General features: G+C 35.7%; 1 protein-coding gene across 1 annotated transcript in view; it reads right to left on the bottom strand.

Annotated features, from left to right (window-relative positions):
• CATSPERB (cation channel sperm associated auxiliary subunit beta) overlaps positions 1 to 26,348 on the bottom strand; it is a gene marked incomplete at its 3' end in the record, with an annotated part of 166,814 nt that overhangs the window by 102,053 nt on the left and 38,413 nt on the right. Inside the window, exons 2-5 of the mRNA XM_079912794.1 lie at positions 25,820 to 25,898; positions 15,533 to 15,621; positions 13,230 to 13,370; positions 8,876 to 8,936 (exon numbers count right to left, since the gene is read on the bottom strand). Coding sequence (XP_079768920.1) covers positions 8,876 to 8,936; positions 13,230 to 13,370; positions 15,533 to 15,621; positions 25,820 to 25,898 — 370 coding nt within the window. The remainder of the gene's footprint in view (positions 1 to 8,875; positions 8,937 to 13,229; positions 13,371 to 15,532; positions 15,622 to 25,819; positions 25,899 to 26,348) is intronic.

The following is a 26,348-nucleotide window of genomic DNA, read 5'->3' as shown; positions in this document are numbered from 1 at the left end:
GGGTAACAACTGGACTTCAGTGTGCCTGGTTCAAAGTTGGTATAGGCATAGCTTTCTTGAACTTCTGAAATATGAAAATAAGAGCACTGAGAATCCACAGGTCTTGTATAACTTTATACAAGTCTTGATAAAAATCACAAATAGAAACAACAATGTGGTTCCTATAATGGTACATGGAGTGATCGAATGTAAGGGAAAGTATGGGTTTCAACAGCAAGTAAGAGCCAATATTTTCTGGATTGGTTTTATACCAACTGTATCTCTTTCCACATGCATATTAACTGGCACACACTTCTGTTTGGTGGTGATACTAACCCTGCTCATCCTAAACACACAGGAAATATTAATCCCACCTGTAATGTGGCTCATACAGTGAAAGATGTATATGAAGCAGCCAAGAGACTGTGTGAACAGTGTCAACTGGTAGACCCAGAGCTGGAAGTTGAAGAGGTCAATGCCAAAGCTCCAGGCAAACCTATTCAGGTAGTTTATGTGACCTCATATCTGTTTCATATGCTATTTAACAACTCAGTGAGAACAACAATAGAACTGCACCAAGAGTTACAGAAAAGAGGGCTATCTGGCTGTTAAAACCTTTGTTACTTTGGGTTAAGAAGACACATCCATTAGATCAGTGACTAAGGTGATGGTACCTATTCTGAAAAATAGCACCATAGTTATTCCACTGATCGAATGTTTATTTTCTCTATATCAGCTGGATGTTTTCCATGTAGTCCTTCCTACAGCTACTCCTGTTCTTCCATTAAACTAGTAACTTGAGTAACTTTTCATTGTACCTTGCTGCAGTGTGGTTAGTGCCTGACATAGAAGAGCGCAGTCTCCCTATGGTTCTTGTAGCCTCATACCCTCCACCTCATTATTATAGAGTTGAGTGTCCACAGTCTCTTCAGGATTCTGAACTTCTTCCCCTTTCCAGACACAGCAGGTACCTACTGTTGCTCTTTGTGACCAAGTATCATGCTTATCTCAGACTACCAATTAGGGACCAAGGTATCTGGAAGTTAAAGACGTCAGTTGAATCTACCTTGATAAGTCAGTATGCCAAGGTCCTTCCTCCCTTATATGCATCTCTCCTCCAATCTCTGGTTTAGATTTATGCCTTCCTCCACCATTGTGAGGCATCTGTACTTTTGTGTTAGATCGCAGTCATTGATGCACTGATTGTACTTTAAAATTCACTTGTGTACTTCTATTCTGTTGCTTAATGTGTTCTAAAAGTTGTCTTGGGGAAAAAAGGTAAAAGAATGAAAAATATATCTTATGCAAATACTAATCAAAAGAAAGGTGTAATGGCTATATCAGTATCTGACAAAGGAGACTTCAGATCAAGGTAATATCAAGAATAAAGAGGAAAAATACATATGATAAAGGGATCAATTCACTGAAAAGGTATGACAGCCCTAAATGTGCACATGCCTAACAGAGCTTCCAAGTACATGAATCAAAAGCTGATAAAACTGGGGATTTCCCTGGCAGTCTAGTGGTTAGGATTCCGGGCTTTCACTGCAGTGGCCCAGGTGTGATACCTGGTTGGGGAAATGAGATCCCACAAGCCGTGCAGCATGGCCAAAACAAACAAACACCTAATAAAACTAAAAGGAGAAATAAACAAATCAACAATTATAGTTGGATATTTCAACACTCCTCTCTAAATAACTAATGAGTGAGGATATAGAAAAGCTGAATAACACTATCAACCAACTGACCCAATCCACACTTATAGAGCACTCCAGTGACAAACAGCAAAGTAAGTATTTTTTTCAAGTGCACAGGGAAGATTCACCAAATAGGCCATAAAAACCATCTTAACAAATGATTATACAAAATATGTTCTCAGAGCATAATAGAATTAATCTAGAAAAATTAGTAACAGAAAGATATCTGGAAAATCCCCAGATATATGGACATTTTACAACACATTTCTAAATAACCACAGGTCAAAGAGAAAGTGGCATGGGGAATTAGAAAATACTTTGAAAGAAAATGAAAACACATAAAATTTATGAGATGCAGATAAAGCAGTGCTGAAGAGAAATATATAGTAGTAAAATATATTAAAAAAGAAAGATCTCAAATCAATTATCTGAAGCAGGGATTAAAAGATAGTACTGGCTTTATAAAGTGTCAAATAGTAAATATTTGGGGTTTTGTGGGCCATGTGGTCTCTGTCTCAACACTTCAACTCTGCCATGGTAGCCAAGAAGCAGCTATAGAAAACATAAATAAATGAGCACAGCTGTGCTCCAATAAAACTTATTTACAAAAACAGGCAGCAGACCAAATTTGGTCTGCAAACTGTAGTTTGCCACCCGCTGATCTAAAGGTCCCCAACTTAAGAAACTAGAAAAAAAGGAGCAAATGAATCCCAAAGGAAGTAGAAGGATGAAACAGTGAAATCAACAAAATGAAGACCAGAAAAACAATAATCACAATCAGTGAAATCTAAAGATGATTCTTTGAAAGGATCAATAATGTTGATGAGCTTCCGCCAGATGAATCAAGAAGGAAATAAAGATGCAAACATCAATAAGATGAAATAGGGCACATCACTATAGACCCTTTAAGGTTAATAAAAGAATATCACAAAAACATGTAAGTTACAAATTCAACAATTTAGATGAAATGGACAAGTTCCTTGAAAGATACAAACTGCGGAAAATCACTTCAGAAAAAACAGAAAACTTGAATATTCCCATATCTATTAAGGAAATTGAATTTGTAGTTAAAATCCTTCCCACAGAGAAAACTCCATGTCCAGAAAACTCCACTGGTGAATCCCACCAAACATTTAGTGAAAAAAATACCAATTCTGCAAAAATTCTTCCATAATATAGGAGGGAACTCTTCTCAACTCATATTTATTTATGTATTTCCCTTTTTAGAAATGAGCTTTATTTCAATGCAATTTAGATCTAAAAGCCTACATACTTACTTTGTCCTCTGACCAGGTTTACCTACCAGTCAGGATTTCAAAAACCACAAGCAAATCAAACACCTTTGAGATTATGGACAGCGCCCACCTTCGTTTCATTTTGGCAATTAAACCAGGACTCCCTTTGAAAGAAGCTTCTGTGCAAAACTCCGTATTTCCTAGAATAAGGCTCATTGTTTTCCCACCTTGAATTCACCCACTTAAAAAGCAGATCCAGAAACCCAAGCTTTTAGAACTCAGTCCCAATATCACCACATAAGTCACTTTCATTCTAGCAATTGTATAGCTAATAGCCCCCAGATTTCCTTTATTTAACAGAGGGCTTCAAGGCAAGGCAAAATTTCTCAAAACACCCCTGTCTGCATCTGCCAACTGTTTTCCGTGGGAATCAGCAATACTTCACTCTTATAGTCCTGGAGACGACCCCACGTGGCAAGCAGAGCCAGATCCCACCAGGAAGGAATGTAGACAAAGGGATCCTTGCTGGTCCCAGCACTGCTGTCAGACCCAGAAACAATGAACTTGTTCCTTACTCATAAACACTGTCCAATAAAGAGGCTACCATGAAACTCAGAAACTAAATTTTCTGCTCAGATTCCTGGATAAAAACGATTTTTAAAAATCTGTGTAATTCAGACCAAAAGATGATTATTTAAAAGAAAATCAAGAAATAGAAACAACTTTCTAGTAAAAGCTTGTTGGAAGACGGATTCCAATACGATTAAAACGATCTAGATAAGTCCTTTTGTCTATGGAGAATGCAGTGTTATCAGCCCCTTACACGAGCCCTCCTGATACTCCTTATAGACAGCATTTCAGTTCAGAAATCAAAGTGGAAATACCTTTGAAATGAAAACAGTGATGTGGCTGGAAAACCATGTGCATCAACGTTTTCCCACCCACCACGAGTCTGGGTTTTCTGAAAAGGTCACTGGCTTGGCTTTCCCGTCAAAAACATTCTTGAACTCGTAGGGAACAGAGGAATGGAGACTTGGTGTCTGAAGCGCGTGTCTTCCGGGTTCCATATCTGGGGCTCAAGAGCCAACAGCAGGATCCTGTGGGACTCATGGAAGATTCCCCAGGGCAATGAAGATTCTAAAGTTTCTTAAGCTCAGTATGAACTCAAGTCTGGTATCACCTGTGCTGGGCTCCCTCAACTCCTGCCCAAAGCCCTGTGTGCCCTTGGTTTTCAGCTTAAAGCTGAGCACCACCCCCAGCGTTCATCAGCAGCAGCAGCTAAGCAATTCATTTGATAAAGACAGCATTACCTGATACCGAAACGAGATAAAGGTATTACAAGAAAATAAAACTCCAGACTGATAACCCCAAGAACCCACTAGCCAAATGAGTCCAGCAATACACAAAAAGGATAATGCATCGTAACTAAGAGTTGTTTATCCTAGGATTGCAAGGCTGGTTGAGAATTCAAAAACGAATCGATGGAATTCTGCATATCATGGGATGAAAGAAGAAAATCCTCATAATCATCTCAATAGATGCAGAAAGAGCATTTAACAGAATTCAACACCAATTCTTGAACTCAGCAAACTAGGAATAGAAGGGAACTTCCTTAACCTGATAAGAGGCATCTGCAAAATACTTACAGATAACATCATACTTAATGAGGAAAGGCTGAATATTCTCTCCCTAAAGTTGGAAACAAGGCAGAGATGTCCTCTCTCACCATTCCTATTCAACATTGTACTGGAGATCCCACCAGCATAATAAGGCAAAGATAAACAAGTAAGTACGTAAGTAAATACATATATAAATAAATAAAATGAATCATATTAGAATGGAAGAAATATATAAAATTATCTCTATTTCTAGATGGATGTTTATCCATGTAGAAAATCCCAAAGAATATACAAAAGACTACTAGAACTAATAAGTGAATTTAACAAAGTTGCAAGATATAAGGTCAATCTACAAAAATCAATTACATATTTACATATTATTAATGAACAATTGGAAATGAAAATATTAAAAATAACCATTTAGGGCTTCCCTGGTGGCACAGTGGTTGAGAGTCCGCCTGCCGACGCAGGGGACACGGCTTCGTGCCCTGGTCTGGGAAGATCCCACATGCTGCGGAGCGGCTAGGCCTGTGAGCCATGGCCGCTGAGCCTGTGCATCCGGAGCCTGTGCTCCGCAACGGGAGAGGCCACAACAATGAGAGGCCCACGTACCGAAAAAAAAACCAAAAAAACCATTTAAAGTAACATCAAACCCATGAAATACTTAGATATAAATTTCTTAAAGTATATGCAAGATCTCTATGCTGAAAACGACAAAACCCTGATGAAATAAATCAGAGGAGATGTAAATAAATGGAGAGATATACTGTGTCCATGGATTGGAAGACTCAATATTGTTAAGACGTCAGTTCCCCCTAAACTAATCTATAGATTCAATGCAATTCTGATTGAGATTAAAAAAATCACAGCAGAATTTTTTGTAGAACTAAGCAAATTGATTGTAAAATTTACGTGGAGAGACAAAAGAACTAAAAGAACAAAAGAAAAAGATCAAAGTTGAAGGGTTAGTATTACTCATTATAAGCTTATTATTTATAAAGCTAAAGTAATCAAGTGTGGCATTGGTAAAGGATAGAGAGCCCAGAAATAGCAACTCAGTGGACACCAAATAGCTTTTACAACAAAGACGGTGGAATAATTGGATATCCATATTTCCCCCAAATTACCCTCAGTCCATATAATGTACAAAAACTAACTTAAATTCCGTCATAGGCCTAAATACAAAACCTAGAACCATAAACTTCTAGAAGTAAATATAGGAGAACTTTTTTGTTGGTTAGGCAAAGATTTCTTAGGTATGATGCCAAAAGTACAATCGATAAAATAAAAAACTGATAAATTAGACTTCATCAAAATTAAAAACTCTAATCTACAAAGGACATTCTTAAGAGATTAAAAATACAAGCCATAGACTAGGAGAAAATATTTATAAATCATATATCTGATAAAGGAGTTGTATCCAGAACATACAATGAACTTGCAAAAGATTTGAATAGATAATTCACCAAATGGCAAATAAGCACAAAAAAGGTTGTTCGTTGTCATTAGTTATTAGGGAAATGCAAATTAAAACCATAATTAAATATCACTCTACACCTATTAGAATGGCTAAATTAAAACATACATATTTATACATATTAAAATATATTTATATATAAGTATACATATATACATATTGTATAAATATACATATATGTATAAATGTATATGTATACATGTATACAAACATACACACACACTTATATATACTAAGTGCTGGCATGGATCCAGATAACCTGGTGGTGAGAAAGCAAAATGATACTGCTACTTTGGAAAATAGTTTGATAATTTCTTATACAGTTAAACTTACACTTACCATATGACACAGTAAACCTACTATCTGGTATTAGCCAAATGCAACAAAAATTTGTGTTCATCACAAAAATCTGTATGAGAATGCCTATAGCAGCTTTATTCATAATTGCCAAAAACTGAAAAAATCCAAATGCCCTGCAACAAAATAAACTATAGTACATCCATACAGTGGAATACTACCCAGTAAGAAAACAGAAAAAACTACAACATAGTGAATCTCAAATGAATTATGCTAAGTGAAAGTAGCCAGACTCAAAAGACTACATATTTGATGATTCCATTTATATGACTCTGGAATAAACAAAATAATAGGAACAGAAAACAGATCTGTGGTTCCTGGGGTTCACGAGACAGAGAGTTCACTACTGGTGGGGTTAATTTTATTGGATGATGGAATTGTTCTAAATCTTGATTCATGAGTACACAATTGTATACATCTGTGAAAACTTACAGAGCTAGGCACTAAAAAGGGTATATTTTACTGAATGTAAATTATACCTTATTTTAAAATGAAAAAAGAACAAATTGTGAAGTATAAATTAAGGAGGGACTCTTTTTACCTTCAACAGTTCTAGGTAGTTCAAACTTCAAACTGCCTTCACCACTTTCTAGCTATCACCAAATCTCCATATGGCTCCATAGGCCTCAGTTAAAACATTCGAAAATGGAGCTAACAATAGTAACTAACACACATGGAGTAATAAATGAATTTAGTTAGGTAAAGTGTTTAGAGTCATGCTAAAAATATAAGAATTCAGTAAATGCTACCGGCAAGTTCTACTACTATTACGATGATTATTTTGCTACCTTTGCTGTTGATGTTACGTAAACTACCCTTCCCAAGATTTTACAGATACATAATACTCAAATTCATGGCATGGCAGCAAATAAGATACGATTAAGGAGTAAAAAGTGAATGAGCAAATATGGTCTCCTTCCCCCTTAAGATTTTCTTTCATGATTTCTAGCATATTACTAACATTAGACCATTCTCTTCTATTACATTATAAGCTCAAATATATTTCTTTTTACTCAATCCAGAAGTTGTGTCAAGATAGGCAGAGATAATTTGGTCTCTTTCCATAAAATACTTAAGTTTTCAGATCACCTTTGTTCTTGCCTGGGTGATCTTAGAATCAATGCATTTCTGAAATTAAATTTTATAAATAGAAGAAGTGAAAATAACAAGTGATCTTCACTTCTTCGATTGTCAAACTAATGTCAATATTAGGCAAGCAGCTAGAACAATCCATCTTTAGACTGTACTCCCTTTTTTTTTTTAAAGGAGTACAATCTTCAGGATGAATTCCTTGAAAAAAAATCACAAAAAGTTCCGATAGATTAATTTGAAAAAAATGAGATAAATAAAGGATAAAAATAGTGATATAATCCATGTTAGCTGTTATAAATACTGGGGCTTCTTTTGCAGTTTTTATCTTTGATGCTTCCTTATATAGAGTCTTTTCTATCCTTTCTGCCTTATTCTCACTTTCCCCCTGCCGTTTACTCTGTAGGACACACAATTTGGTTCGTCCTTTAACTTTCCCATACTTACAGGGGTTTGCCTGTATGATCCCACCATCTCACTGTCCCAATTCATCATCACCTGCTACATTTGACTGGCACACAAGTGGGTGCAGGATCAATTCTAGGCCAATTGAAGATACTGTCCTAGGGATTTGGAATTGGGCTGGCCCCTAGGAAATATATATAAAACTTTGACAGCAGTGAGGCAGCTTTAGGAAACTAGTCTGCATAAAAGGAAAAATAATTATAGATGTACAGAAAATACAGATAAGAGAAACAGGGTAAAATTATTCCCTGGGTTCTTGATGGTTCTCCATTTCTTACTTCTAATTCCTTCTTATAATCTGGCTTCACTTTTGTCTTTGGGTTCCACAACAAAAAGAAATTTAGTCTTTTTCCTTTAGCGAGGTCAGGATGGTTTCTATTTCTTGCACCTACCATATTAGAATAATATACCCTTTATCATTTTTAAACTATGGGTCTGTATCTCATGCCTGAAGATCTACTAGCTCAGTTCACTAGCTCAATACTCACACCTTCTGGAATTTGACTTTCCTGCTCTTTCCTTCTTGGTATTTACAGTAGTATATAAACTAGGCTGCCACATAGCATTTAATAGTAGACCCAATAGTAAACTAATACACTACATATTACATTTTAAAATTAATGATTCCATTTCATTAAAATTAATTGGTACCTGACTTTCTCAATACTATGAATTTCAAGTTCTAGAAAATGAGTTTACTTTAACTAAAGAATAATATAAATGCTATGTATGTCAGAGCCATCTATCTATAATAAAACTGCCAGGTAAAATACAGGAAGTCCAGTTAAATTTGAATTTCAGATGAATCACTAGTTTTTAGTAAGTATGTATGTCGCAAATACCACAGGAGACATTAACATGAAATAACATAATTTTTTAACATAATAAATGTTTTTTATTTGGTAAATTTGTCAATCCAGACCCATGTGTAAAATAGTGAATTCAGATCATTCTTACCTGTATTTTTTGTAATGTTTTCTCTGGGAATATCAATCAACCAATAAACTCGATCACTGAACTTGAACAAAGAAGACAACAGAAAACAGTGTTTTACAATGTTAATAGCAACACTTATTTTGGCATATTCTACCCTATATTTTAAAAACGAAAATTAAACAAAAACATCCAATGTATATGTCCTTTACCCAGCAATTTCACTCTTGGGAATTTATCCTGCATTATACTCACATATGTGTGAAATGAAATGTGTTCAAGGATATTTTTCATCATTGTTTGTGATAGTACAAGACTGGAAATAACTAAAGTATTCATCAGGTATGTGTAAGAATATAGCCACAAAATGGAATATCATACAGCCAAGCTCAGACAGCACAAAGCTGAAGCATTACTGGCTTGATGTGTCAGAGGACAGAACCTGCTGCTGACAGAAAATTTAGGAATGTAAGAGGAAAATCCCAGGCACAAGGGAACTTTAAAAATAATGATCTAAGAGTTAAATATAAACTCTTTCCATATCCTTGGGCAACACAAGTGCAGGGGAGATCCTCAGAAGGCCATGTGAAAAAAAAAACTCAGCAGTGGAAGTTAGTAGAACTGAGCAGAGATAGCAGCTGCTGAAACCATAGGTAAGACATTTTGCAATTTGTGCCAGGGCAATTAATAGCCTTTTAGACCACCACCAACAAAAACATCAGCAAATTCTTATAAGAAAATAGCAGAATCCAGGGTTGTTACAGCTTATTATCTTCAATGTCCACTTTTCTTCCAAAAATGACAAGACATGGAAAGAAACAAGAACATGTAACTGATATTCAGGGAAAAGAAGATAAACCATAAATTGACTCAGAATGAGTTCAGATACAGATGAAGACTTCAAAGCAGCTATTACGAATATGCAAACGGATTTAAGGAAAATGTGTTAATGAGGGAATGGATAGGAAATCCAGCACCGAAATGAAAAATACAACAATAAAACGAAATGGAAATAGTGAGGCTGAAAAGTATAACTGAAATAAAATATTTACTAGATGAGTTCAATAGATTGGAGATGGCAAAAGAAAGAATAAGTGAACTTAGGGCTTCCCTAGTGGCACAGTGGTTAAGAATCCGCCTGCCAATGCAGGGGACACAGGTTCAAGCCCTGGTCCAGGAAGATCCCACATGCCATGGAGCAACTAAGTCTGTGCGCCACAACTACTGAGCCTGGATGCCACAATTACTGAAGCCTGCGTGCCTAGAGCCCATGCTCCGCAACAAGAGAAGCCACCACAGTGAGAAGCCCATGCACCGTGACGAAGAGTAGCCCCTGCTTGCCGCAACCAGAGAAAGCCCGTGCACAGCAACAAAGACCCAACGCAAATATAAAAAAATAAAATAAATGAATTTATTTAAAAAAAGAAAGAAAGAATAAGTGAACTTAGATATATAACAATTGAAATTATTCAATTTGAAAAAGGTGGAAAATGATTAAAGAAAAATAAATGGAGCCGTAGAGATCTGTGGGTCAATAAAACGTGTTCCAAAATGTGCCTAATTGGAGTCCCAGTCAGGCAGAGAGACAGAGAAAGGGGTAGAACATTTCTTTGGAGAAATAGTGGTTGAAGACTTTCCAAATTCAATCCAAGTAGCCCAGAGAACCTCTCAGGGTAAATACAAAGAGAACATCTTAAAAGCACCCAGAGAAAAATAACACATTACATACAGGGGACAATAATAAAATTAATAGCTGACTTCTCATTCAGAAACAATGGTATCAGGTGACATATTCAAAATGCAGAATGACATATTCAAAATGCTGAAAGCAAATGAAGTCACCCAGCAATTCTATATCTGACAAAATAATCATTCAAAAACTAAGGTGACCACTAAAAACTACTAGAATTTATAAATGAGTTCAGCAAGTTCAGGATATAAGATAAATATACAAAAATTAAGTGTATTTTTTATACACTTGCAAAGAACACTCTGGAAATGAGAATAAGAAAGCAATTCTCCTTACAACAGCATCACAAAGAATAAAATATTAGACATAAATTTAACAAAAGAAGTGCAGGGCTTCCCTGGTGGTGCAGTGGTTGAGAGTCCGCCTGCCAATGCAGGGGACACGGGTTCGTGCCCCAGTCTGGGAAGATCCCACATGCCATGGAGCGGCTAGGCCCATGAGCCATGGCTGCTGAGCCTGTGCGCCCGGAGCCTGTGCTCCGTAACAGGAGAGGACACAACAGTGAGAGGCCCAAGTACCACAAAAAAAAAAAAAAAAAAAAAAAAAGGAAGTGCAAAACTTATACTCTGAAAACTACGAAAAACTGTTGAAAGAAATTCAAGAAAATGTAAATAAATGGAAAGACAACCCATATTCATGGATTGGAAGATTACTAAAATGGTGATACTCCCAAAACTGATCTACAGACTCAACACAATCCCTATTAGAATTGCAGCTGGCTTCTTTGTAAAAATTGACAAGTTTATCCTAAAATTCATATGGAAACTAGTGAAATTTATATGGAGGCTAGCAAAAACAATCTTGAAAAAGAAGAACAAAGATGGAGGACTCTTCCTTCTCAATTTCAAAACTTACTACAAAGCAGCAGTAACAAAACAACATGGTACTGGAATAAGGGTAGATGTATAGATCAAAGCAATAGATTTGATAATCCAGAAATAAACCCTCACATTTAGAGTTGATTGATTTTCAGCAAAAGTGCCAAAACAATTCAGTAGGGAAACAGTAATAGTATTTTCAACAGATGGTGCTAGGATAGCTGGATATCCACAAAATAATGAATGTGGACCCCCCTATCCCACACCACACACAAAATTCAACTCAAAATATATCAAAGACCTAAATGTAAAAGGTAAAACTATGAACCTCTCAGGAGAAAACATAGGGGTAAATCTCCATTACTCTGGATTAGGCAATGGATTCCTATTTATGACACTAAAAGAATAAGCAACAAAAGAAAAAATAGATACCTAAGACTTCATCAAAAACATTTTTGTGCATCAAAAGACAGTATCATGAAAATAAAAAATCCACCCACAGAATGGAAGAAAATATTTGCAAGTCATTTGTCTGATAAGGGACTTGAATTGAGAATGTATAAAGAACTTTTACAACTCAACAATAAAAAGACAACCCAATTAATAATCTATATAGATATCTTCACAAAGAAGATATTCAAATGGCCAATAAACACTGTTGAGCAATGAAAAGATGCTCAACATCATTAATCATCAGGGAAATGCAAATCAAAATATAATGAGATAGCACTTCACACCCAGTGGGATGGCTATAACAAAACAAAACAAAACAAAAAACAGAAAATAACAAGTGTTGGTGAGAATGTGGAAATTTGAACCCAAATATACTGATGATGGGTATGTAAAAGAGTCCAACCACTGTGGAAAACAGTCTGGCAGTTCCTCAGAAAGTTAAATATAGAGTTACCCTATAACCTAGCAATTCCATTTTCTAGTTATATACAGAAGAGAAATAAAAAACCAAAATTTCCACACAAAAACTGTACACAGAAGTTCATAGCAGCATTATTCATAATAGCCAAAAAGTGGAGAAAACCCAAATGTTCATCAACTGATGAATGGATAAACAAAATATGGTACCAAAACAGTGGGATATTATTTGGCAATAAAAAGAAGTGAAGTACTGATACATGCTATCACATGGATGAACCTTGAAAACGTTATTCTAACCGAAAGAAGCCAGTCACAGAAGACGGCATATTATATGACTTCATTTACATGAAATGTTCAGAATAAGCAAATCTACAGAGACAGAAAGTAGATTAGTGGTTGCTTAAGACTGGGGAGTAGAAGGTAGAATGTGGAGTGATTGTCAATGGGTATGGGCTGTCTTTTGGAAGTGATGAAAGTGTTCTAAAATTAGATAGTAGTGATGGTTGCACTCTATGAATATACTAAAAACCATTTAATTGTACACTTTAAATAGGTAAATTGTATGGTATATAAATTATATCTTAATGAAGTTGTTACCCTAACACACAAAAAGGTGAAATAAAGGGGAAACAACTTCCAGAGAATTAATTGCCAGCAGACCTGCACTGTAAGAAATGCTACAAGTTCTTTATGCTGAAGACACTGGATGGCAATAAAAAGTAAAAAAAAAAAAAAACCCCACATGAATCTTTTTCTTTTCTTCTCTTAATTTCTTTAAAAAATGACTTTAAAGTAAAAAGTATAACAATGTATTATTGGGTTTAAACCACATACAGATGTAATATTACTGGACTAGCTGTTTTTAAAAACACATGCTAAAAGGAAGAGTATTCTTCTTGTTAATAACATACCACAAAATAAAATAAAATGTAATTACCAAAGTTAAATTAAAGTGAAAGATGCCCGTATATGTACTATTTATGATTCCCAAGCTTGGAGCAAGTCCTCCTGATGTGAACACGCTTAGAAATTCCTTTGAAGTAAGCTCAATTTCAGATTGGAAAAAACACTGGATTTTCTTCAGGAAAGAGAAAAAAAACAAGTAGTGACAATTTGATGGAGAAGAGCATATTTTACATTAATTTGAAAGTGAGGAGAAATCTATGAAAAGTAGATGCTGCTGAAGATTGCTATCTCTAGTAATTCTAGTCTTTAACTTGGAAAAAAATCTATTTTGAAAAGTACACTTTCAGAACCCATCAGCCTATTATGCCACTGTCATCATAGGTTTCAATTCATCCTATAATAATCTTTTCTGTCATAGAAATGGTCATAGAGTTATTATGTTTAACAAACATAGACTCAAAGTCACATGCTATCACATGTAGAAATTCCTATTTTATTAAAATCATTATTTTGTGTCTAAATAAAAAAGCAAATATATAAAGCAAAACTCATTTTACTGCATTTTTATTGAATATTTCCCAGTTTTGAGAAGGTATATGAAAAGGTAGCAATCACAAATGGTAGATTTCCCTGAAAACCAATATGGATAAGAAGAGCTTCATCTAACTTAGTTCTCCTAGTAGTTAAGATCCCTCTGGGCAAGTTACCTATCTGAATTTCAGTTTCCCTATCTATAAAATGGGGAAACATGTTCATTCCAAAGATATTTACTGACCCCTTAGCATGAATCAGGCAGTGTTATAGGTGCTGGTGAAACAGAATTAAACCAAACAGGCAAAAACCCCTGACCTAATGGAACTTATTTTCTAATGGGGCTTGGCAGGGAGATAAACTCAAACCCTTTTCCTTTGTCTTCAACTTCTCCACAATTTATTGCACTTTGTTAAGATATTATATAAGCTCCCAATTCTAAGGATCCCTTTGAGTTACTCATCGTTGAGTTCTCCCATGGGTATGTGCATTGCATGTGTAAATAAACTCTGCTTTTTTTGTTTTGTTTGTTGTTTGTTTTTGTTTTTTAGGGATTTTTTGGCTGTGCCGTGAGGCTTGCAGGATCTTAGTTCTCAAACCAGGGACTCAACCTGGGTCACAGCAGTGAAAGCACTGAGTCCTAACCACTGGACTGCCAGGGAATTCCCAAACTTCATTTTTATCTCCTGCTTAATCTGTCTTTTGTCAGTTTGTTTTACAGGCTCCAGCCACTGAACCTAAGAGGGGAGGTTCAGTACTCCCCTACAGTACTTATCTTACAGAAGATTAAATGTCATAATGAACATAAAACATTTTGAAAAATGCCTGACAAACACTTTATAAATGCTAGCTATTATTTCTACTAATACTTCTTCTAGAACTACCACATCACAACTATCCAAAAAGTAGATTATACTTCCCTTTCAAAAGGACAAAACTGAGGATCAGAGAGGTTAGGTAACCTGCCCTAGGGCACACATACCATATATGGCAGAACCAAAATTTGACCCCAGCTCTGTAGGTCTCTCTTCCTATAGAGCCCGTTCCTTTTCCATAATATTTAATCACAAATAGGAAAGACACGTGTGACTCAAAGGGCTTGCACTTCACAATAGTTGTAAATAAAAAACTAAATATACGTTTGGCATATTAAGAAGGAACCGGGAACTAAGTCAAAACAGACTTTAGGATAAATGTATTTGTCCTCATGGGGTGTTTTTCTTCGTTTTGTTTTATTTATCATAGACTTTTAGACAATCTGTGCAATTTTTATTAATTTATGTTTTTGTTAGCATTTGCTGCATGACTATCTTAACAGTAGAGCTTATTTTGTTGTGTTTTTAAAAATTTTGCCATTATTTGAATCAAAGGAGTCAAATAATCCCCTACCCAAAATGACACCTACAATGTGGTACTTGTTATAAAAGGGAAAGATTCTTTCCCAAGGTCATGTGAGGTAACGTTCTTTCACTAACAGGCTACATCTGTCAAACTTCAGATGGACAGATTAGAACCATAAAAAATGAAGAGCATTACAGCCAGTCTTTTTAAAAAAGGGATGGAGCCATCTTAAAAAAAAAAAAAAAGCAAACCACCCAGGGTGTTCAATGGCTAAATGAAATATTTTACTTGATCCAAGTGGAATGAAATAGAAAGGATAGAAAGGATTATTTATATCAAATTTCACCTCCCCAAGTCTGAAAATAGTAGAAGGTATTTGAAGAGCGTACAGTGCTAATGGTTTCACCTATGCACTTAAAAGGAATATGAGGGCGTGTAGCACATGCTATTAGTGGACCTTACCAAGTCATCAGAGGAAAGATACAACTTGATTATTTCATTCTTTTGGGGGAACCCTTCGCTAGCACAAGCAAAGCGTTTCTCCGTATCACCTAAATAACACAAACATATATATATATATATTTTTAGGTCACTAATGAAGAATTTCCATTAAAAGAACCATATTTTTTAAACAGAATATATTTTTAAAGTATAAGAATTATAATTGTATATTTTAAATTCACATCACTCTAGATAAAGTTTAAATTTTCCACTTTATTTTTTCATTTTAAAGATACAATATCAGGACACTAAAAAGAAAGGTTTGACTGAGCACTAAAATAAAATATAACACATGCTAGGCTATGATACAGATTTTCAGAGGTGGCCAAAAACCAGTTCTTCACTCTTAAACTCCTCAACCTTGGTGAACATATAAAAGGGACAGAAGTTGGAGATTGGAGTGAATTTATGTTTTGATAGAGAGCTACTGATATGACTCCTCTCCCCAAAGGGTGGGAGTGTTGGGAGGAAGATCCCTCCTTCTTATCTTGTTCTAAAGTGAGTCTCTCTGGGAATTCCCTGGCAGTGCAGTGGTTAGGACTCTGCGCTTCCACTGCAGGGGGCATGGGTTCGCTCCCTGGTCAGGGAACTAAGATCCAGCATGCTGTGGCATGGCCAAATAAAATAAAATAAAATAAAATAAAAGAGTCTCTCATAGACAGCATAGAGTTGGATCATGTGTGATTATTTGTTTTTGTTTTTGATCATGTGTTTTTACCCATTCTGCCAATCTCCCAGTTTTGATTGGGAAATTTAATCCATTTGTAGTTAAAGTGATTACTGATAAGGAGAGACTTACTTCTATCATTTTGCTATTAGTTTTCTATATACCTTATAACTTTTTTGTCCTTCATTCCTGCATTACTGCCTTCTTTTGTATTTAGTTGATTTTCTTTTTGTAGTGAAACATGTAAATTCCTTTCATGTATATTTTATAGCTATTTCCTTTGTGATTACCATGGGGATTACATTTAACATCCTAATGGTATACTACCCTAATTTGAATTTATAGCAGCTTAACTCCAATAACATAGAAAAACTCTGCTCCTTTAAAGCTCCATCCCCACTCCTTTCAGTTGTTGATATCATAAAATTATACCTTTAAATATTGTGTGCCCCCAAAACAAGAACTAATAATTCTTTTGATGCATTAGTCTCTTAAGTTATGTAGAAAACAAGATTTGGAGTTACAAACCAAAATTACAATGATAGTAACTTTTGTACTAACAATTTTTTTCTTTAGAATGTATTAGTCTCTTAAATCATGTAGAAAATAAAAAGTGGAGTTACAATCCATTGTTACAATATAATTACCCACATATTTACCTTTATTTCTCCCTACTGCTTCAAGTGACTGTCTAGTGTCCTTTCATTTCCCCTTGCAGGACTCCCTTGAGCATTTTTTACATGGCAAATCTAGTGGTAACAAGCTCCCTCAGCTTTTGTTTACCTGGGAATGCCTTAATTTCTTCCTCACTCTTGAGGACAGTTTTCCCAGATATAGGATTCTTGGCTGACTGGTTTTTCTTTTAGCAATTTGAATATATCAGTCCACTGCCTTCTGGACTCCAAAGTTTCTGATAAGAAATCTGCTTATTATCTAATTGAGGATTCTTTGTGTGTGGTTATTCATTTCTCTCTTGCTGCTTTCAAGATTCTCTCTTTTTCTTTGGCTTTTGAAAGTTTGATTATAGTGTGTCTTGGTGTAGGTCTCTGTCAGTTCATCTGACTTGGAGTTTGTTTAACTTCCTGGAGAGATATATATATATATATATATATATATATATATATATATATATTATACATATTTATGCCTTTCATCAAATTTAGGAAGTTTTTAGCCATTATTTCTTCAAATAGTCTCTCTGCTCCTTTCTCTCTCTCTTCTGCTGTTACTCCCACAATGTGTGTTGGTCCACTTGATGGTTTCCCAGAGGTCTCTTACACTCTACACTTTTCTTCAACCTTTTTTCTTTCTGTTCCTGAGACTTGATAATTACAACTGTCTTACATTCAAGTTGCTGTTTTTTTCTTCTGCCTGCTTAAATCTGCCTTTGAATCCCTCTAGTGAGTTTTTCATTTCAGTTATCGTACTTTTCAGCCCCTGCATTTCTTCTTGGTTTCGTTTCAGGTTTTCTATTCCTCTATTAATACTTCCATTTTGCTCATACATTGTTTTCTTGACCTTCTCCACATCTTCTTTGGTTTTGGAAGCAACTTTAACATGGTTGTTTTAAAGTCTTTGTCTAGTAGATCTGCCATCCAATCTTTTTTCAGGATAATTTCTGGTGACTTATTTTTTTCCTTTAATGGGCCATACTCTCCTGTTTCTTTGTATGTCTTATAATTTTCTGTTGAAAACTGGACAGTTGAATCTAATAGTGTGGTAACTCTGGAAATTAGATTCTCCTCATTCCCCAGGATTTGCTTTTTTATGTTACTGTTTTTGTCTTTCGGATTTCTAAAAAATTGTTGTAGGCTGTCTCTGTATCAAGGATCAACCTCAGGTGTAAATTTAAGGTCTTCTTAGGTCTTTTATGAGCCTGTGTCTTTTTTCCCTGGGCATGTGTTGTCACTTTGTAATTTATCCCCTTAAATGCAGTTTTTTTTGTTTGTGTTTTTTTTGATAGTCTTTAATGTCTGGCTCCCAAAGAGGAAAAAAATGAAAAAGGGAGTAAAAAGGGCACTGGTCCTTTAAGTCCCTTGAAAATCTATTCAGCTGAGGGAGAAAAGTTTGCAACAATGAGGGGAGGTACAACAACAATGGCTGCCTGCCTCTTTGCACCTCTGTGATCAGAAGCAGCAGAGTACAGATTCTCAATATTTGGAAGACAGGGTCCTTTTTGCCCATCCTAGCTTCTGCAAGTTGTGTGTGACTGCTCCAGTAACACGTGCACAGCTGCATGCCATGAGGTTGAGGGTGGGGCATGGGTAGTTTCTACTGTGATAAGAGTTGACAATGACTGAAATTAACTGCAACTTACTGTCCAAGCCTTCCCCTAGAAGTTGTAAGCCTTCAGCAGACTCCAGAGTTCCAAAAAAGTTGTATCAGACAGATTCGGCCAGTGCAGTTGTTGTCCAGTTGGGGAGGCAGATTTCTTGTGCTTCTCACTCTGCCATCTTCCCAGAATCCTCTATCCCTTCTCCTTATCTTGAGTTTGAGGAAAGAGGCTGTGATGGGACCACTCATCAATGTCATATGTATTCCTCTAATCTGGGGCATAAATTCAGACTCCTTCTTGGAAAAAGGCAGGACTTGATTTGATGAAGAGGATAGGCCCTATCCCTTGCTAGACCTGTATAGCTATTTTCACAAGAATCCTACTAAGTCATCTTAGAGAGAAACGCCCCCCATCCTTTTTTTAAAATTTATTTAATTAATTTATTTATTTATTGTGGCTGCATTGGGTCTTTTGTTGCTGCACACGGGCTTTCTCTAGTTGCGGTGAGCAGGGGCTACTCCTCGTTGCTGTGTGCAAGCTTCTTATTGTGGTGGCTTCTCTTGTTGCAGGCTTCAGTAGTTGTGGCTCACAGGCTCTAGAGCACAGGCTTAGTAGTTGTGGCGCACAGGCTTAGCTGCTCCGCAGCATGTGGGATCTTCCCAGACCAGGGCTCGAACCCGTGTATGCTGCATTGGCAGACAGATTCTTCACTGCACCACCAAGGGAAGCCCGCCCCATCCTTGATATCTAACCACTCTCAATATCTACTCAAATTCCTCATCCCCTACCATCCACCCAAATGGTCATGCTGGCCTGCCCTCAGCAAGAATACTGTTTGGTTAGCTGAGCAAGAATCCTCCCTACTCTTGATGTCTCCTCTTAGTAATTTTCCATACAAAGACACAATTTCCCCCACAATGAACCTGCTCCTTGGCTATAAATTCCCACTTGCCTATGTTGTATTTGGAATTGAGACTAGTTCTATACTGAGATCTTTTTTCCTCAATTGCAAAGTCCCTGAAAAAATTGTAGTTTTACAGCTTTAAATATTGTCCAGCTCTGGTTTTCTATGTCTCAATGAAGTTGAAGCCAGATGCTGCAAAAGTACTGAAGGACATCAGACGTAAGGCTAGATGAAGGGTGACTACAAACATCTTTTGTAACAAACATGGGTTTTGGTGGTATACAATGGCAAAGTACTTCTTAAAAAACTGTCTAAAGATGAGTTAGGGATATTTTTATATTACTTTTTAAAAAGTGTTTTAAATTTTCTGACCCTTTTTTTTTAAACATCTTTATTGGAGTATAATTGCCTTACATTGTTGCATTAGTTGTTGCTGTATAACAAAGTAAATCAGCTATACCTATACATATATGCCCGTATCCCCTCCCTCTTGCATCTCCCTCCCACCCTCTCTATCCCACCCCTCTAGTTGGTCACAAAGCAACAAGCTGATCTCCCTGTGCTATGTGGCTGCTTCCCACTAGCTACCTATTTTACATTTGGTAGTGTATATATGTCAGTGTCACCCTCTCACTTCGTCTCAGCTTACCCTTCCCCCTCCCCATGTCCTCAAGTCCATTCTCTATGTCTGCATCTTTATTCCTGTCCTGCCCCTAGGTTCTTCAGAACCTTTTTCTTTTTTTTAGATTCCATACATATGTGTTAGCCTACGGTATCTGTTTCTCTTTCTGACTTCCTTCACTCCTCTGTATGACAGACTATATTCCATTGACAGTAATATTCCATTGTATATATGTGCCACATCCTCTTTATCCATTCATCTGTTGATGGACACTTAGGTTGCTTCCATGTCCTGGCTATTGTAAATAGAGCTGCAGTGAACATTGTGGTACATGACTCTTTTTGAATTTTGGTTTTCTCAGGGTATATGCCCAGTAGTGGGATTGCTGGGTCATATGGTAGTTCTATTTGTAGTTTTTTAAGGAACCTCCATACTGTTCTCCATAGTGGCTGAACCAATTCACATTCCCACCAGCAGTGCAAGAGTGTTCCCTTTTCTCCACACCCTCTCCAGCATTTATTGTTTCTAGATTTTTTGATGATGGCCATTCTGACTGGTATGAGATGATATCTCATTGTAGTTTTGATTTGCATTTCTCTAATGATTAATGATGTTGAGCATTCTTTCATGTGTTTGTTGGCAGTCTGTATATCTTCTTTGGAGAAATGTCTGTTTAGGTCTTCTGCCCATTTTTGGATTGGGTTGCTTGTTTTTTTGTTATTGAGCTGCATGAGCTTCTTGTAAATTTTTGAGATTAATCCTTTGTCAGTTGCTTCATTTGCAAATATTTTCTCCCATTCTGAGGGTTGTCTTTTGGTCTTGTTTATGGTTTCCTTTGCTGTGCAAAAGCTTTGAAGTTTCATTAGGTCCCATTTGTTTATTTTTGTTTTTATTTCCATTACTCTAGGAGGTGGGTCAGAAAGGATCTTGCTGTGGTTTATGTCATAGAGTGTTCTGCCTATGTTTTCCTCTAAGAGTTTGATAGTTTCTGGCCTTACATTTAGGTCTCTAATCCATTTTGAGCTTATTTTTGTGTATGCTGTTAGGGAGTGATCTAATCTCATACTTTTACATGTACCTGTCCAGTTTTCCCAGCACCACTTATTGAAGAGGCTGTCCTTTCTCCACTGTACATTCCTGCCACCTTTATCAAAGATAAGGTGACCATAGGTGCATGGGTGTATCTCTGGGCTTTCTATCCTGTTCCATTGATCTATCTTTCTGTTTTTGTGCCAGTACCATACTGTCTTGATTACTGTAGCTTTGTAGTATAGTCTGAAGTCAGGGAGTCTGAATCCTCCAACTCCATCTTTCTTTCTCAAGATTGCTTTGGCTATTTGGGGTCTTTTGTGTTTCCATACAAATTGTGCAATTTTTTGTTCTAGTTCTGTGAAAAATGCCATTGGTAGTTTGATAGGGATACAACTGATTCTGTAGATTGCTTTGGGTAGTAGAGTCATTTCCATAATGTTGATTCTTCCAGTCCAAGAACATGGTATATCTCTCCATCTGTTTGTATCATCTTTAATTTCTTTCATCAGTGTCTTATAGTTTTCTGTATACAGGTCTTTTGTCTCCCTAGGTAGGTTTATCCTAGGTATTTTATTCTTTTTGTTGCAATGGTAAATGGGAGTGTTTCCTTAATTTCTCTTTCAGATTTTTCATTATAAGTGTATAGGAATGCAAGAGATTTCTGTGCATTAATTTTGCATCCTGCTACTTTACCAAATTCATTGATTAGCTCTAGTAGTTTTCTAGTGGCATCTTTAGGATTCTCTATGTATAGTATCATGTCATCTGCAAACAGTGACAGTTTTCCTTCTTCTTTTCTGATCTGGATGCCTTTTATTTCTTTTTCTTCTCTGATTGCTGTGGCTAAAACTTCCAAAACTATGTTGAATAATAGTGGTGAGAGTGGGCAACCTTGTCTTGTGCCTGATCTTAGAGGAAATAGTTTCAGTTTTTCACCATTGAGAATGATGTTGGCTGTGTGTTTGTCATTTATGGCCTTTATCATATTGAGGTAAGTTCCCTCTCTTCCTACTTTCTGGAGATTTTTTTTATCATAAATGGGTGTTGAATTTTGTCAAAAGCTTTTTCTGCATCTATTGAGATGATCATACAGTATTGATCCTTCAATTTGTTGATATGGTGCATCGCATTGATTTCTTTGCATATATTGAAGAATCCTTGCATTCCTGGGATAAATCCCATTTGATCATGGTGTACGATTCTTTTAATGTGCTGCTGGATTCTGTTTGCTAGTATTTTGTTGAGGAGTTTTGCATCTATGTTCATCTATGATATTGGCCTATAGTTTTCTTTTTTTGTAACATCTCTGTCTGGTTTTGGTATCAGGGTGATGGTGGCCTTGTAGAATGAATTTGGGAGTGTTCCTCCCTCTGATATATTTTGGAAGAGTTTGAGAAGGATAGGTGTTAGCTCTTCTCTAAATGTTTGATAGAATTCACCTGTGAATCCATCTGGTCCTGGGTTTTTGTTTGTTGGAAGATTTTTAGTCACAGTTTCAATTTCAGTGATTGTGATTGGTCTGTTCATATTTTCTATTTCTTCTTGGTTCATTCTCAGAAGGTTGTGCTTTTCTGAGAATTTGTCCATTTCCTCCAGGTTGTCCATTTTATTAGCAAATAGTTGCTTGTAGTAATCTCTCATGATCCTTTGTATTTCTGCAGTGTCAGTTGTTACTTCTCCTTTTTCATTTCTAATTCTGTTGATTTGAGTCTTCTCCCTTTTTTTCTTGATGAGTCTGGCTAATGGTTTATCAATTTTGTTTATCTTCGCAAAGAACCAGCTTTTAGTTTATTGATCTTTGCTATGGTTTCCTTCATTTCTTTTTCATTTATTTCTTATCTGATCTTTATGACTTCTTTCCTTCTACTAACTTCGGGGATTTTTTGTTCTTCTTTCTCAAATTGCTTTAGGTATAAGGTTAGTTTGTTTATTTTAGATGTTTCTTGTTTCTTGAGGTAGGATTGTATTGCTCTAAACTTCCCTCTTAGAACTGCTTTTGCTGCATCCCATAAGTTTTGGGCTGTCATGTTTTCATTGTCATTTGTTTCTAGGTATTTTTTGATTTCTTCTTTGATTTCTTCAGTGATCTCTTGATTATTTAGTAGCATATTGTTTAGCCTCCATGTGTTTGTATTTTTTACAGATGTTTTCCTGTAATTGATATCTAGTCTCATAGCATTGTGGTCGGGAAAGATACTTATACAATTTCATTTTTCTTAAATTTACCAAGGCTTGATTTGTGGCCCAAGATATGATCTATCCTGGATAATGTTCCATGAGCACTTCAGAAGAAAGTGTATTCTGTTGTTTTTGGATGGATTGTCCTATAAATATCAATTAAGTCCATCTTGTTTAATGTAGCATTTAAAGTTTGTGTTTCCTTATTTATTTTCATTTTGGTTGATCTGCCCATTTGTGAAAGTGGGGTGTTAAAGTCCCCTACTATTATTGTGTTACTGTCAATTTCCCCTTTTATGCCTGTTAGCATTTGCCTTATGTATTGAGGTGCTCCTATGCTGGCTGCATAAATATTTACAATTGTTATATCTTCTTCTTGGATTGGTCTCTTGATCATTATGTATTGTCCTTCGTTGTCTCTTGTAATAGTCTTTATTTTAAAGTCTATTTTTGCTGATATGAGAATTTCTACTCCAGCTTTTTTGATTTCCATTTATCTTTTTGAAATGACAAATGGCTGTCAGGAATATGCTGACACATAGTTTCAAAAAGTAAATCAGGACTCAGTCTATCCATTCAAACTGAAGGTTCATTTGAACAATGAACATTAAATTAAATACCTTTAAAAATGCATGCTGTGGAGAGAGCATTTTGAATATAGGCAGCTGGAAATGTTCACATTAGTATGTGATTTTGTTACTGGAAATCTCATAAATATATCTATAATAACTGTCATATCTGCAATACTTTAGAAACTTGAAAATGGAAATTTTTTTTACTTGATTTAAATATTTCAAATGAATTTCAATGAAGTTTGGAACTATTTGCTTAAAATGGAAAAAAGTTGATTGACATACAGAAAGTTGAAAGCTTATTAAAATTTTTTCAATAAAAACCTTTACAAAGTTGATAGATAGGATTGAAAAATGAGTATCATGATTTATTCATTAAGCCAACATGCATTTATCCCATTTAGATATACAAAAATTTGTGAGATATATTTTTAATATAATAGCTAATTTAAGTTAAATACCAAAATAAATTGAATTAGAGCCAGATATTCAAATCTCTATAAACTTTGACTCCAAGATTTAAAAAAATATATTTACATCACATTTTCTCACCAAAAATCTTAAAATTTCAAAGAATTTTATGATGTTGATCAGTATACTTTATAATAATTTAAAAAGATTATTTCATCCTTTTTCATCCCCTTTTAATTTCTGGTTTTTGTGTAGGTTTACAAGGTACACAATATATTAGTACAGTAGTACAAGTACATAATTTAAAAATAAATAGAAAATATTGGAGAACCAAGCTTGCACTTTTTTTTTTCCAACTGATGCAATACATGACCAAAAAACTGACTTCGTGACTGAAGATCTGGTGTAAACTACTGTCATCGTCTTCTGTCTGTTCTCTCTGCCTACCAACTTTCCCTTCACCAATCTACTTTACATAATGCTGCCACATTAATCTTCCTAAACTGTAGCTTTGAGATGTTACTCCCCTATCCAGTCATCTTAAATGACTTTCCAATGAATATAGACTAAAGCCCAAATTCCTTAGCTTGGCATTCAAGTACCTCTATAATATAAGCCAGTTTCCTATCTTTCCAAAATATTTTACTTCTTCTATTCCTTCATTCAAGTCAGAATGAACTATTTACTGCTCCCTTCATGTTCTGTGGTTGCCTACCTCTACGACTTTATTCATCACTTACCTGATGTTGTCTTTGTAGGATGCTCTTCCCCATGCATGTACAGACATTTGGGGGACAAATATGGATTGATACCTTTCATACAGTGTTTTCTCTGACTCACTCCATCCCCTGCCCCAGTTGGAAGTACATTCTCCCTTCTCTGAAATCTCATAAGTTTGCCAGTGACTATCCAATCTTTGGTTATGTCCATACTTGTGTAATATATTCTCTAGTGGAATATAGGAATTAGAACTGGTTCATCCCAGAACTCACCCAATTCTGCAACACACCCATGTGTAGAAGAGACCCTGAGTCTCTCCATCCACTCAGTCAACAATTTTTTGACCATCGACTATGTTCTGGTAGATCCAGTTCAGGATACTACAGAATCTATACAATCTGCACAAATGGAGGTGGATTTGTCTTATTCCTTTTGTAAAGTTTTACACCATGAAAGTCCTATTGGGCAATTTAATCCATGTATTAATTTCAGAAAATTCTCAGTCTATTAGCCTATAATTCAGTTTACAATTCATCCTACATGCAACCATTCATGGAGGAAAAATCAAAAAGATCTATCCAAATAATTCAAGTTTTGCAAATATAAAATGTTCCTTAAAATTTAAATATTCTATGACTTATAAGTAATGAAATACTATAACAAAAGAAAAGTCCCGATGTACACAATGATATTATTAGAAACCTCTGGACCAGAGTACAATAGATAATACCTGGGAAAAACTGGAAGATAAAGTAAAGAAGAAGTACTAAAAGAAAAATATTTTAACTGTTAGTGAGGAAGGGATATAAAGGGGAAGTCTTGAGAGATATTCTCTATTTTAGAGAGTAAAAAGAGTCTGAAACTTACCTTTATTATATGTTATTCCTGATGAAAAATCAAAAATGTTCAAAAGTAAAATCATAACATATAAAAGTGGCAATTCCATCTGTTGGAAGAAAAAAATTATTGCCATTCAATTATTCTGAAGATATTTTTTAGTTCCTTTTGCTATAAACAATGGCAAAGAAATCATCTCTTCTTTGAATTAAAAATATTTCTCATTATGTGACAAAAGCAGACAACAATTGACTAAGCTCTACACTTACTCCTTAACTGGTATTAAAGATATTTATAAATATAATTATTGCAAACTAAAGAGCTGTGGCTCAGGGTTTTCTGCAACTGTTAGAAAGGCATGATCAATTCTACATCTGTGTAAAACACAACCTGACTTGATAAAGATGCAGGATGGTACAGTTGTACCTTGATCTGAGACTGTGACAGTATTGCTCTTGGGAGAGACAATCCATGTGAGTCCTGAGCACCCCTGTACATCCTTGCTGTGTGCCAGGAATGCAAGGCCCTTTTCTCAGAGTTGTGCTTGCAGCAAGCAACC

This window comes from Stenella coeruleoalba, assembly GCF_951394435.1.
Source record: "Stenella coeruleoalba genome assembly, chromosome: 2".
NCBI lineage: Eukaryota > Metazoa > Chordata > Mammalia > Artiodactyla > Delphinidae > Stenella > Stenella coeruleoalba.
The sequence above is the reverse complement of the archived record's forward strand: the minus strand, read 5'-3'. Positions and strand labels throughout refer to the sequence as shown.